Source organism: Dipodomys ordii, unplaced genomic scaffold (assembly GCF_000151885.1).
Source record: "Dipodomys ordii isolate 6190 unplaced genomic scaffold, Dord_2.0 Scaffold15, whole genome shotgun sequence".
Classification (NCBI taxonomy): Eukaryota; Metazoa; Chordata; class Mammalia; order Rodentia; family Heteromyidae; genus Dipodomys; species Dipodomys ordii.
In genome coordinates, this window is record NW_012267231.1 from 14,501,173 (window position 1) to 14,514,982 (window position 13,810).

The 13,810-nt window shown below is 52.2% G+C and overlaps 1 protein-coding gene across 2 annotated transcripts in view; it reads right to left on the reverse strand.

Moving 5' to 3' along the window:
* Positions 1-4,632: 4,632 nt before the first annotated feature.
* Positions 4,633-13,810, reverse strand: part of Gramd2 (GRAM domain containing 2) — a 26,693-nt gene continuing 17,515 nt past the window's right edge. The window contains exons 2-12 of one of the 2 annotated variants that reach the window (XM_013012064.1): positions 12,018-12,107; positions 11,220-11,277; positions 10,844-10,919; positions 10,016-10,119; positions 9,418-9,516; positions 9,118-9,189; positions 8,412-8,474; positions 7,458-7,593; positions 6,994-7,093; positions 5,186-5,290; positions 4,633-4,980 (exon numbers count right to left, since the gene is read on the reverse strand). In XM_013012064.1, coding sequence (XP_012867518.1) covers positions 4,977-4,980; positions 5,186-5,290; positions 6,994-7,093; positions 7,458-7,593; positions 8,412-8,474; positions 9,118-9,189; positions 9,418-9,516; positions 10,016-10,119; positions 10,844-10,919; positions 11,220-11,277; positions 12,018-12,107 — 907 coding nt within the window. In that variant the 3' untranslated portion in view covers positions 4,633-4,976. Of the gene's footprint in view, positions 4,981-5,181; positions 5,291-6,993; positions 7,094-7,457; positions 7,594-8,411; positions 8,475-9,117; positions 9,190-9,417; positions 9,517-10,015; positions 10,120-10,843; positions 10,920-11,219; positions 11,278-12,017; positions 12,108-13,810 lie in introns of those variants that run through there. The other variant, XM_013012065.1, reaches the window with a different exon arrangement.

The following is a 13,810-nucleotide window of genomic DNA, read 5'->3' on the forward strand; positions in this document are numbered from 1 at the left end:
CTGTAGCAGATGTCCTGATGGTCCGCAACTAGTTGTGAGGGCCATGGCTGCCTGTGTGGGGTTGTGGACAGGTGGGGAGTGTCTTATTTCCAGAACCTCCCCGCTGGGCTGAAGTCCCCTCTGAGCTCAATCGCCAGAGGACTTTTTGCTAGAACTCCCCAGGACCCTTGAAATGAGCTAAGTTATTAAACTTAGCTCATTTCAAGCCAGGCACCAATGGCTCATGCTTGTCATCCTAGCTACTCAGGAGGCTGAGATCTGAGAATCAAGGTTCAAATTCAACCCAAGCAGACAAATCTGAGGGACTCTCCCATTCACTTAAAAAACAAAACACTGGAAGTGGAGGTGTGACTCAAGTGGTAGAGCACCAGCCTTAAGCAAAAAAGAACTCAGGGACAGTGCCCAGGCCCTGAGTTCAAGACCCAGTATGCGTACTCACACACAAGAGTTAGCTTATTTCAACTTGAATGTAAGAAAAGTAATTGCATGCCTGAGAATATTTTGAAGACCTTAGTTTGATTTCTCCAAGTTCTTCAGATCATCCTTAGTGTCCATTTTTATCATATCCAGGTGTTTTATTTCCTGTCAAAGGGGAAACACTTAGCTTTAGCAACCACTAAGTCACCCTACCAGCCTCAAACCTTTTGATCCAATCTGTGCCATCCCAGGAACATAGAAAACCCGAACTCTTCTGAGCCTAGCCACCTCACCAGCCACTTTATAATTTTATGTGTATGTGCAATGCTCTCCCTTGATTTTTTGCTCAAGGCTAATGCTCTACCACTTGAGCCACAGCTCCACTTCCAGCCTTTTGGTGGTTCATTGGAGATGAGTCTCACAGACTTTCTTGTCGGGTCTGGCTTCAAACCATCGACCTCAGATCTCAGCCTCCTGAGTAGCTAGGATTATAGGTATAAGCCACTGGTGCCCAGCTGTTTTTCCCTTTTAGAGAAATGTCCATTGAAGTCCTTTCCTGTTTTTTTTTTTTTTTTTTTTTGGAGTGTGTGGTTGGTGTATGTTGTTGCATTGATCTCCGGAGGCCACTCTCTCACTGGTTTAAGGTCCCTGAGTCATGTAGACAAGTGCTGTTCCTCAGAGGCTCCACCCCCACCCCAGCTCTGGAGATAGGGATCCGGCTCCCAGAAATTCCTTTCCCTGCTCCTCCCCGAACTGATTCCTCATTCTTCAGACCCTTCTCAAAAGTTCTCTAATTAAAGCCAAATCTCTCTCCCTCTCCCTTCCCCCCCCCTCTCCTTTTCTCTAAGCTGGTTGTGGGACTTGAACTCGGGGTTTGGGCACTGCCCAATGCTAGTGCTCTACCACTTCTGGTTTTTGGATAATTGGAGATAAGCATCTCATAGACTTTCCTGCCTGGGCGGACTTTGAACTGCTATCCTCAGATCTCAGTCTCCTGAGTAGCTATGATTACAGGTATGAGCCAATGTCACCTGTGTGTGTGTGTACTGAAGCTTGAACTCAGGGCCTGAGTGTGTGTGTGTGTGTGTGTGTGTGTGTGTGTGTGTGTGTGTGTGTTGGTACTGAAGCTTGAACTCAGGGCCTGAAGACTTTTCCTTGGCTTTTTCATTCAAGGCTGGTCCTCTACCATTTTAGCCACAGCTCCCCTTTCTAGCTTTTTGGTGGTTAACTGGGTAACAGGTCTCATACATTTTGATGCCAGGGCTGGCTTTGAGCCATGATCCTCAGATCTCAGCCTCTTGAGTAGCTGGGATTACAGGTGTGAGCCCGCCAGCATCTGGCTTTCACTGTTTCTTTCCTTCATGGAATCTAAGCATAATTTCAAACACAATCACAAGGTAACTATACCTTGTTTACAAATTTATTGGAACTTACATGAGATATAAAATTGTTTGGGGGTCACATACACATAACATGTTCACACACACACACACGCCTAGATAGGAGCTAATACATTGTCTGGGCTCGATAATTTTTGTTGAATGAATAAAATAGCAGGAGGGGACATTGTCAGCAGAAAGAAAAAAGGTGTTAGGACCCAAATTAGAATTTGGGCTCCCTAGGTTATAAGTGATAGAAAAGGCCCTCGGAGTTTTCTGGCTTTGAATTGTATGTGTTAATTCCTGATCAAGTTTGAGCCAGGAACACTGCTTTGGCATTGGCAGGGGGAAATGGGGACCTATTCTCATGGGTCCAGCCAATAGAAGTGGAGGCTGTGTTGCTTTGTGGCCCTCACTTCTCCTGTGTCTGAAGTTTAAGTGAGCTCAGAAAAAGTCCTTTGAGGATGCCAGGCACCAGTGGCTCACCCCTGTAATCCTAGCTACTCTGGAGGCTGGGATCTGAGGATCACAGTTCAAAGCCAGCTAGGGCAGGAAAGTCAGAGAGACTTTTTCCTCCCATAAACTAACAGAAAGATGGCTGGACACTGGTGGCTCATGCCTATCATCCTAGCTACTCAGGAGGCTGAGATCTAAGAATCACAGTTTGAGGCCAGTCCAGGCAGGAAAGTCCATGAGACTCTTATCTCCAATTAACCACCAGAAAACTGGAAGTGTCAGGGCGGGGAGTGTGGCTTAATGGTAGAGTGCTTGCCTAGCATGCACAAAGCCCTGGGTTCAATTCCTCAGCACCATATAAACAGAAAAAGTCAGAAGTGGTACTGTGGCTAAAAGTTTTAGAACACTAGCCTTGAGCAAAAGAAACTTGGGCAGTACTCAGCCCTGAGTTCGGCCTAGGACCAACACATACACAGGCATGCGCGTGTGTGCACCCGCACACGCGCGCGCGCACACACACATACACACACACATCTTCCCCACCCCCCCCATCCTGGGGCTTGAACTCGGGGCCTGGGTGCTGACCCTGAGCTTCTTTTACTCAAGGCTAGCACTCTACCACAGTGCCATTTCTGGCTTTTTCTGTTTATGTGGTGCTGAGGAATCGAACCCATGGCTTCATGCATGCTAGGCAAGCACTCTACCACTAAGCCACCTTCCCAGCCCCCGAAAGTCCTTTGAGGTTTGCAGAGTACTCAAGACACCATTGGTTCTCCTGGATGATGAGCTTGTGAGTCAAAGTACCTTTAGTAAGTAGCCAAGGGATACATGAACTTTCCATACTGCCAGAGGGGAGAAAAAAAAATCAAGTTTTTTATTTATTTAGAATGTTTTCAAAGGCTGATATCAAAGGAGCAAGCCGAGGGGAGCTGAACCAAACTGGCAAAATGTCCACCAGCAAGCAGGAATGTATAAATACTCATCGTTATAAATTAGCAAAACAGAACACACAGTGGTCCCAGGGGGACTGAGGCTGGGGAACAAGGGAGAGACAGACAAGGGACCCCGCAAGGGCTCAGGCTCCACACCCACAGCACAATCCCTGCACACACACACACACACACAAACACATCTCCAAAGCCACCCACCCTGTAGCTCACCTCCTGCCCTCTCTGAGCCTGAGCTCTGGCTGGAGAGAAGGTTTGCCAGCCTGTTGGCACATCCACGCAGAACCTGGCATCTCGTATGGCCCTCCTGGCACAAACTAGCAAGGCTCAGAGAATGGATTTATTCTCCCTACCTTTCAGCAAAGACCAGGGAGGGGAGGCGCTGGGGCAAGGTGATTCTGTCCCTGAAAATATGATGGTAAAGAGTGACGAGGGAGGGGGGAAAAAAAAAGGTATTCATTCCAGTGGCACTGCAGGGAAGCGAGCGCCGAGTTTCACCTGAGATATACAGATTTGGTGCTAGCTCGAAGCTCAGTCCTGGGAAGTGGGATGAGAGAAGCGAGGTCGAGCTCAAGGAGCTGCCTTCCACCCGTCAGTCCATCCAGTCTTATCTGGGTTTGTCATAAACAGGAGAACCACAGTTTTGCAACATATACGCCATTTCCAAGCTGGGTGCTGGGGGCTGTCATCCTAGCTACTCAGGAGGCTGAGATTTGAGGATCACGGTTTGAAGCCAGGCTGGGCAGACAAATCGGATGAGAGAATCTTAGGTCCCGTTGACTAGCAAAAAGCAGAAATGGGGGTGTGGCTCAAGTGGCAGAGTACCAGCCTTGAGCAGAAAAAACTAAGCAATAGCACCAGGCCCTGAGTTCAAGCCCCAGTACACACACACACACACACAGATTCATCTCTTGCTGGAGTCCTACCACACACACACACACACAGAGATTCATCTCTTGCTGGAGTCCTACCACACACACACACACACACACACACAGATTCATCTCTTGCTGGAGTCCTAACCCTGAGCTTGCCCTCCATGCAGTCAACAGCCCCAGCCCATGGGCTCCAGAACAACGCGTCCCCAAGGCCTGCCAAGAGCACAGTGCATGAGGGACAGGCAATTCAGGTTCTGGACTCTGTCCATCCCTCCCACCCTCTGTCCCCCAAGGGCTCTGAACTCCCTCACAGGTATCGAAACATGGCCTTCACCCATGAGGGGCCCCCAGGGCTCTGCCTGTGTGCCAGGTTGTTCCAAAGAACAGGTGCATTTCTACTCCCCTCCTCCCCCGTTAGTCAGTCCTGGGGCTTGAACATGGGGCCCGGGCACTGTCCCTAAGCTTCTTTTTGCTCAAGGCTAGCACTCTACCACTTGAGCCACAGAGCCACTTCTGGCCTTTTCTGTGTATGTGGTACTGAGGAATCGAACCCAGGGCCTCCTGCATTCTACCACTAAGCTACCTTCCCAGCCCTCATTTCTACTTTTTATTTTCTCTCATTTAAGTGGTAGCTGAAACTTGGTGCAGAATTCCTCAGCTGGTCCCAAACATCTATCTTTTTTTTTTTTTTGAAGTCCAGCAGTTGTAGAAGCCAGTTCATTTGTAAACGGGTACTTGAGATCACTTATTAAGGGATGGATCTTGAAGAGCTGGGAAGACGAGGAGGAGGAAGGATCTAGAATATTTTCCTCATACTCTGTTGCAGCATAGGAGCAGCAAGACTTAGCACCCAGAATGTTCTTCTTGGAGACAGTGTGGGGACAAAGGCCATGCCACTGTTACCTACACACAGGAAAGATGCTCAGATCAGAGAAAAATCCAGAAGGCAAGTGCACACAGGAGAAGAGACAGTGTAGTCTTCCTTCCCCTGGGTGGGCTCATTGTGCCTAGACACATGCCCAGCCATGCTTAGGATCCTCACCCCAGCCCCCAAACAGGGTCAGGTCCAGCCATGGTGACAAACAGCCTCAAGTCCAAAAGGCCTCACCTGTGCCCAGGGACCGGCCCATCCCAGTTCAAAGAGCACAGCTGCTCTTCTAGCCGGGAGATGCGGAATGCCAAGTACGATGAAGACACAACCAGCAGGCAGATCCTGATAGGACAGGGGCAAGAAGGGGCTTAGGCTGTTAGAAGGGTTTTGGTTTTGTGCTGGTTCTGGCACTTGAACTCAGGGCCTGGGCACTGTCCCTGAGCTCTTTTGCTTAAAGCTAGTGTTCGATCACTTGAGCCACAGCTCTACTTCCAGCATTTTTTGTGCTTCATTGGAGATAAGAGTCTGACGGACATTCCTGCCTGGGCTGGCTTCGAACTATAATCCTCAGATCTCAGCTTCTTGAGTAGCTAGGATGACAGGTATGAGCACCAGAACCCTTCATGTTATGGTGTTTTGTTTGTTTTTTCACACAGGGTCTCAACTGAGTAGCACAGGCTGGCCTGGAACTTGTGAACGATCCTTCTACCTCAGACTCTTCCAAGGTTGGGATTACAGGTATGGACCACCACACCCTGCCAGGAGGTAAATCTTTCTTCTACGAAGAACTTGGGGTCTAAGCAGAAATAGAAGTGGGAACTGAGTTGTGCCTGAATTTGGAGGAATTTAGAGTCTACATTGCAGCCATGTTCGAGCCTGGGCATCAGTCTTCCTAAAGGTCCCATGGGGATCCTGTCCTGAGATGTGTTCCCATGGAAACATCCCCACAGCCCCATAGGAATCCTGGGCCCTTCCTCTGAGCCCTGGAACATACAACTATTTTGCCTCTGACCAGCCACCTCTGTCTTTCCTGCCATTAAAATCCCTCTAGCTGCACACCAGTAGCTCATTCCAATAGTCCTAGCTATTCAGGAGGCTGACATCTGAGGATCCCAGTTCTAAGCTAGTTGGGCAGGAAAGTCTTTGAGACTCTTACCTCCAACGAACCACCAAAAAGCCAGAAATGGTGCTGTGGCTCAAGTGGTAGAGTGCTAGCCTTGAGCAAAAAAGCTCAGGGACACAGGCTGGGAAAGTGGCTCAGTGGTAGAGTGTTTGCCTTGCATGCATGAGGCCCTGGGTTCAATTTCTCAGTACTACATAAGCAGAAAAAGCCAACAATGGCACTATGGCTCCAGTTGTAGAGCACTAGCCTTGGGCTGAAGAGCTGAGGGACAGCGCCCAGTCCCAGAGTTCAGGCCCTATGACCAGGGCAAAAAAAAAAGAAAGAAAGATGTGAGTTCAAGGCCAATCTGGGTTATATAGCAAGATACTGTCAAAAAAAAAAAAAAAGCAGAAGTAGCAACGTGGCTCAAAGTAGATCACTAGACTTGAGTGAAAAAGCATTTTTTTGTTGTTGATGGGGCTTGAACTCTGGGCCTGGGCGCTGTCCCTCAGCTTTTCAGCTCAAGGCGAGCGCTCTACCACTTGAACCTGAGCCACAGTGCCACTTCTGGTTCTCTGAGTGGTTTATTGGATATATGAGTCTCACGAACTTTCCTGGCTGGGCTGGCTTTGAACCACAATCTTCAGATCTCAGCCTCCTAAGTAGCTAGGATGACAGGTATGAGCCACTGGCGCATTTTTTTTTTTAATGGAGCAAAGCAACAGGCAGAGATAAGCCACAGGTTCTGGGAACTGCTCACTATGGTTTCTCACTAGCTACCAGATGGCCTGCTCCAATTCTGCCAGTCCCCTCCCTCCCCAACCCTGGGCAAACTTAGGGGTCTCCAGGCAATACCCACTCCCCACCCCCCCCTCTTCCCCCCTCCTCCATGCCTCCCTCCCCTCCCCCAGTCTGCCCTCCTCCTATCATAATTGTCACCTACATGACAAAGACGACTTTGAGAAGCCGGGAATCCCAGAGTCTCAGCGCCTGGTCGTCTGTGGACTCCTCCCGCAGCTCATCGTTCTCAAAGATGGAGTCCTCTGCAAGAGGAGAGCAGCTAAGTATCTTCCCAGGGCAGGCAGGACCCTCCTTTCCCCTCCCTGAAGTTGCTTGGGTCTTGACTCTTAAGAGCACTAAGCCAGGAGCTGGTGGCTCACGCCTGTTATCCTAGCTACTTAGGAGGCTGAGATCTGAGGATCGAGGCTTGAAGCTAACCTGAGCAGAAAAGTTTGTGAGATTTTTATCTCCAGTGAACCAGCAGAAAGCTGGATGGAGACTCAAGTGGTAGAGCACCAGCCCCAGCACCCAGGTCCTGAGTTCAAACCCCAGGATTGGTACAAAAGACAAGAACCAAAGAGTCCCTTTACAGAGCTGGGAGAGACTCTGACCTCTGCTGGAACTCACCAGACCCTGGAGTGCTCCTGGAAGGGAAGCAGCTGTCTGTGGAGTCGGTGGAGGCCCGAGGGATGTTGTCTGGGAGTGACAGGGATCTGGAAGCAGGGCACACTTTCCTCCACTTCATTTCTGGGATGAGGACTTCCTGAAGAAAAGCCGGGAGAATTTGTGGTGATATGACCCATCCCTTGCCTAAGCCAGCCTAAGTAGGCCAGGCTTATCAAGGCTCTCTTCAGAGACTGCCAATTCAGATGCCAAGACACAGGGGGGAGGATTAAAAACCATGCAATCATACACGTCTTATCTGCTCCTGTGCTGTGATATCAGCCCCTCTGGAGCCCTTTGAAGACCCCCACAGGAAGAACCATCATGGGATCTTAGGCTGAGCCCATGCTAGTGAGGCACAGCCGGCCTCCAGTGGAATAGATTAGATCTAATGGCAAATCAACACACACACACACACACACACACACACACACGAAAACAGCACCTTCTCTCTCCTGCTGGTGAGTCCTGACCACACTTCAACCCGGGGGCCATTCCCACCCCTATCTCTAGAAACTTAGCTCTGCCTCTTCAGAGCCCCTGCTGCCAACAGAAATTACTGGAACCTTGGCAAATGTAGATCTGATTGTACAGTCATGGCCTCCAGAGCATTCTCTCCTTCCTCCACCAAAGGAAGGCTGGCTGATCCCACACGCCTATCGGCATGAGACGCACCCCAGGCGAGGCCCTGGGAACTGGATTTCTGTTGTGCTCAGAGCATTGGCACAGCTGCTAAGGATCTACACAGCTCTGCATGGCACGGTGTCCAGGGCACCCCCCCCCCGCCCCCGTGGCAGAGTGTGGTGCTGTCTGTGCAGCCCAGGGCCTCAGTTCTGCCTCGGGACCCCTGCTGGGAGGCCCTGAAGCCTTGGTGTTTCCAGTACTCAGTACTTGATCTTAGCAGAGCTCAGTTCTCACCAGAGACTGGCACTCAGGTTCTTGCGGGAATTTTCGTACACTCAGACTCTTCTTGCTGGAAGGCTATGGAGGAAGGGAAAGACAAGATCAGGGCTGGGGGCTCCCTGACCCTCCAACATGACTTTCCCTGCAACTAAGTCACTTGTTATCAAGTGAAGGCTGGATCCCAGACGTTGAATGGGGAGGGGGGACGTCCGGGGACTTAGCATTCTACCACCTGAGCCACAGTTCCACTTTGAGCTTTTTTTTTTTCTTTTTCTTTTTTCCCCCCCTTTTTTGGTGCTTAATTGGAGAGAAGAGTCTCAAGAACTTTCCTGCCTGGACTGGCTTGAAAACTTGATCCTCAGACCTCAGCCTCCTGAGTAGTTAGGATGACAGGTGTGAGCCAGCGTGCCCGACTAGGGCTATGGGCCTCCTTGGACTCCCATGCTGTTGACTCCTGCTCCGCTTCTTCCCCACTTTAGGCCCCAGCCACATGCTCCAATTTATGCATTAAGGAAGCAAAAGTGAGAACCTGTGCAGGCGTGGGGAGCTCAGGGCCCACGGAGCTCAAAGGGCCATGCTCCCAGACGCCATCCAAATTCACACTCTGCTCCTTTGCCCCGTACTGGGGAGAAACACCAAATCTCCTTCACCGCCCGCCCCAAGACCCAGGTCCAGCATTCAGCCACCTCCCTGGCCAGCTCCTGCCCCTCAGGCCCCATACCTGTAGGTGAGTGCAGACCCTCCTTAGCATGTCGTACACACTGTCCCGGGAGAGCAGCGACACGAAGACGTACTGGGACATGGGAGAGCAAGCAACAGGGAGGAGGGTGACATGGGGTGCTTGCTACTCTGTCGCCATGGTGGGTGGGGCAGGGGGAGTGCAGCCTGTCTGGAGGTGTGGGGCTGTAAGAACCACCCCCCCCGGGTAGGAATTCCCGGCCCCCAGCTTCTCACAGGCCTATGATGTCCCCTTGGGAAGTGGGAGTGGGGAGACAGACAGAAGTACCGGTCACTCGCTGACCTTCTGGCTGGTGTTGGTGGTGACAGCCAGTCCATTGGGGAGGAGCCGGGCCATCTTGTGCTTTTTGATGGTTTGTACAGACACCACAGGAATGGCCACCTTTGGGGACACACACATTTCACCCCCAACCACAGAGCTCCCGTCGTACCTGCACAGGCCCCAGCCAGGACTGGCACTAAGCCAGGCATGAGTAATGCCTGCAGAAGCCTGGCCGTGAAGGGGTCTCCTCCAGGACCCCCTCCCACCATGCCCCCTGCCCCTGGCTGCATGTGACACCCCAGATCCTCACACAGGTATAAGCCCAGCTATCCAGGAGACCTCAGGCGAAGTCCACTCAGATAGTGGGAAGAGGGGGGGCTCTGAACTAGCTCGGGGCTACACCAATGGCTTCCCAGGGGGTCCCCGAGTTTAGAAGAGGGAAGGATGACGTTCCAGATACCAGATAGGAAATCTTGATGCTACTCCCTCAACCCATGGGAGGCTTAGCGTGTCCCTAGCATGCGGAGGGAAGGCAGGCCTGGCAGGCTGCCCACAGGGCACAAGGCTGGGGCTTCTCCACGCCACCCCCAGCCCCTGTAGCGCTCACCCCCATCACTACCTTCACATCCTTGCCAAAGAGGCTGGCATGGAAGCACAGCCAGTTGGGGGAGATGTAGAGACGGCCGTGGAGAAGGAGGTCCCTCTGGAGGGCGCAGGAACACACTGGCAGGCGCAGGAGGAGAGACCATGGTGAGAGATCACCCTGGGAACCGGTCCTCATGTTCACCAGGCCCAGCCCTAGCACTCGATGTCCTGACCCTCCTGTCCTCATCCCAGATCCAAGCTTCCACTCCTGACCATCCTGACTGCAGCCCCCCAGGCTCCCAGAGGTGCCCCAAAGCCCTGGCAGATTCCCCCCTGCTCAGGTCTCCAAGCTTGGACTTTAGCTAGCTCAGGATGAACCGCTTAGCCAGATGCCAATGTCATCCTAGCTGTTCAGGAGGCTGAGGTCTGAGGATCAAAGTTCAAAGCCAGCCCAAGAAGGAAATTTCCTGAGAGTCTTCACTCCAATTACTCACCACAAAACCCCTAAGGGGAAGTGTGGCTCAAGTGGTAGAGCACCAGCTTTGAGTAGAAAAACTCAATGAGAACAGGGAGGCCCTGAGTTCAGATCCTGGCACTAGCATAAAAATAAAACAAACCATGGGGCTTCTGAGCAGAGTCACTCACTTTTTTCTTTCTTTCTTGTTTGGTCATGGGGCTTGAACTCTGGGCCTGAGTGCTGCCCCTCGGCTCTTCAGCTCAAGGCTAGCGCTCTACCACTTGAGCCACAGTGCCACTTCCAGCTTTTTCTGCTTATGTGGTGCTGAGGAATTGAACCCAGGACCTCATGCATGCAAGGCAAGCGCTCTACCACTGAGCCACCTTCCCAGCCTGAGCCACTCACCTTTAAGGACCATCTCTTCCAAAGGGACATCCCTGAACAGCTTGTGGTACTGCTGGTTGTACTTACTCAGCAGTGTCTGCAAACACAAGAAACCAGTCTGAGCTGCAGGAGAGCAGATTGTTAAAAGGACCAGAAATAATACCACCCCCCCAAAGCCCCGGGGATGGGGCACAACATGGGCATCTAGAAGGGGCTCAGGCCCAGGTTCCTGGTAGTACTGGGTGATGCCAGGCAGCCCTGGAGGAGAGTCACCCCTCCTTCCCAAACAGGAACACCCACTCAGGTCTCCTGGGTTCCTTGCCACAAGCCTGGTAGCCAAGGAGCCCTGGTTGAAACCAGCAGCCCAGGGCAACCCCTGGTGCGCATGCACACTCACCCCTTCCCGGCCCTGCTTCTTTATCTCTTCGCCCTTCAAGCTTTCTGGCCAGTGCAGACTGCAAAGGAAACGTCCCATTCCACACACAAGGAACCCTTGAGTCCTGCCCGTGCAGTCCTCTGGGCCACTTCTACCCTGGCTTTGAGCCAGCAGCTTGGGGCAGAGATTGGAGCAAAGCCTTCTGGTGTATGTGGTGGGGGAGAGGGAGGGGGAGGGGGAAACACGGCCAACTAAGGAGCACAAAGCTCATCCTTGGGAAATGATACTCCTGGATTAAGGGAAGGACACTGGAGGTATGAGCTGAGCACCTGTTCCCCCCAGGAACAGGTTGCCCCCCAGCCTAATGCCTGGCTCCAGGAAGAGCAGGCTGTGGGGGAATGGGGGTAGATAGGTGAGATGGAGGCATCAAACTCACAGCTCCGGGGCTGGGCCATGGGCCATGATGCCAGCAGGCCTGCCAGGCTTGTGGCCTCCTCCAGCGGCCTGCTGCTCGGCTAGGCTGCTTGCTTGCTCACTCCAGGAGTTCAACACATTCACCTGACCTGACTGAGGCTGAAGGCTAGAATCAAGTAGGTAGGGGGTGGCACCCAAATGCAAACCTTTGCCCTGGCCAGGTTGGCCCCAGGGCAGGTGGGCAGGGAGGCGGCTGGTAACCTGAGAAGCCTGGCTTCTGCAAGGTCCCAGTGCACTCGGACAGGCTGGTGGGGAGGGAGGAAGAGGCTCAGGCAGCATTGCTGTTGGACTCCCCATTAAGGCCCCCTGAGCATCTCTGGCTGGGGGGGGAAGGGGGCAGCTCACCTGTGGTCTGGGGGCTCTGGGGCCCTGTCTGGCCTCTCTGGGCAGCACACAGGGCTTTTCGGAGAGGCTTCCTTTCCATGCATTTGTGGGCTGCAAGGCAAAACCAAGTCTGCATCAGAAAGAGGGGTCCAGGGCACCTGCCTCCATCCCCTCCCCTCCACTGCCCCTCTGGGGATCAGAGTGAGGTCCAAGACCTCCAAGTTCAAGTTCACCAACAGCAGTGACATGGTAGGCTTTCTCATGCACTGGCTTTGCTGGAAGCCTGAAGTTCAGCTAAGTTCAGCCGGGAGCTTGAAAGGAAAATTAAATCTGTGCACCTCACTAAGTGCTAGGCAACTGCTCGGCGGGGCAGAGTTGGGCCTCCAGCCCCACCCTGAGGAGACACATTGGCACCAAGGCCTCTGAGACTTGTTTGTGCTGGAAAGCAAAAGTTTCTGAGGGGCTCAGACAGCATTATGGGAAACTGGAGTTGTAGTGGCAGTCACTGAGCCTTGGGGGGGGCGGGGGGGGCAGAAAATACGGAGGTGGTGTGCTCCAGCAGCCAGCACCCTGGGGAGAGGACAGGAGCCTGCAGTCACTCTCTCAAACACTTAGGACACCTCAACCAGAACAGTCAGACCATTTCAAAATGTTCCAGAAGGAAGAGATCCTTTTTCGCTGGGCAGAGACACTTGTTTTCCCAGTGGCCTTTGAGGTCTGTTTCTGTTCTCAACTGCTACAAAGAATAGGGCACCCCTGACCCCCTGCTTCTCCAAGCTTGAAGTGTGTGTGTGCATGTGTGTGTATTTAGGCACTGGAGCTTGAACTCAGGACCTTACACTCTCACTTGGCTTTTTCACTCAAGGCTGGCACTCTACCACTTGAGCCACGCCTTCCCCTCTGGCTTTTTTGGTGGTTAATTAGAAATAAGAGTCTGGCTTTGAGCCAGGATCCTCAGATCTTAGCCACCTGAGTAGCTGGGATGACAGACATGAGCCACCAGTGCCCAGCTCTGGCTTCAAGTCTTGCACCATCAGTAACTCCTCGGCGGTCAGATTGGGGCCACACCAGGGCAGGGACCATGCCAGGGGACCAGAGCTCTCCACAAAGGAGCTAGCACCTGGAATTGACAATTCCTCAAGCTCTCTGATGACAGCAGGTCCAAGCTCTCTCCCTCAGGGTGAGAATTAGTGACCTGGGTCAAAGTTAGACATGCTACCTTCCCTCCACAGTCAGACCCAGTATGACATGGTAAAAAGCCAATGAGCCTCACCCATAAAATCAACCCAGCCATAGCCCTGTGGCCTGGTAACCTCTGACCTCAGCCTTCTAGTTCTGGCACATATGTAGATGCCTATGGGTCCTCGATGAACAGACTGCATACAGCGAGACTATCACCTAGTGATGCCACAGCCGCCTTGGTTTGCTTAGCAAATTTACCTCCTGATACATTTCTCAGGACGCTTCCCCACCTCCAAGCACTGGGTGACTGTCCAATCTCGAGAAGCAAACCTGCGGGGGATTTAACCCTTTGAGACTCCGCTCAGTGGTCATTTCTGCTGTGTTTGGTCCTGTCATCCCCTATTCACAGATGCTTCCCCACCACCCCCTCCGGAGTTCTTAAGTTCATTATAGAGAACATGAGATATATAAAATATGTATAAGAAATCAAAATCACTCATTACAAAACTTGGGAGAAGCTGGGCACTGGTGGCTCACACCTGTAATCCTAGGTACTCAGGAGGCTGAGATCTGAGGATTGCAGTTCTAAGCCAGCCTGGGCAGGAAAATCCATGAGCCTTTTTTTTTTTTTT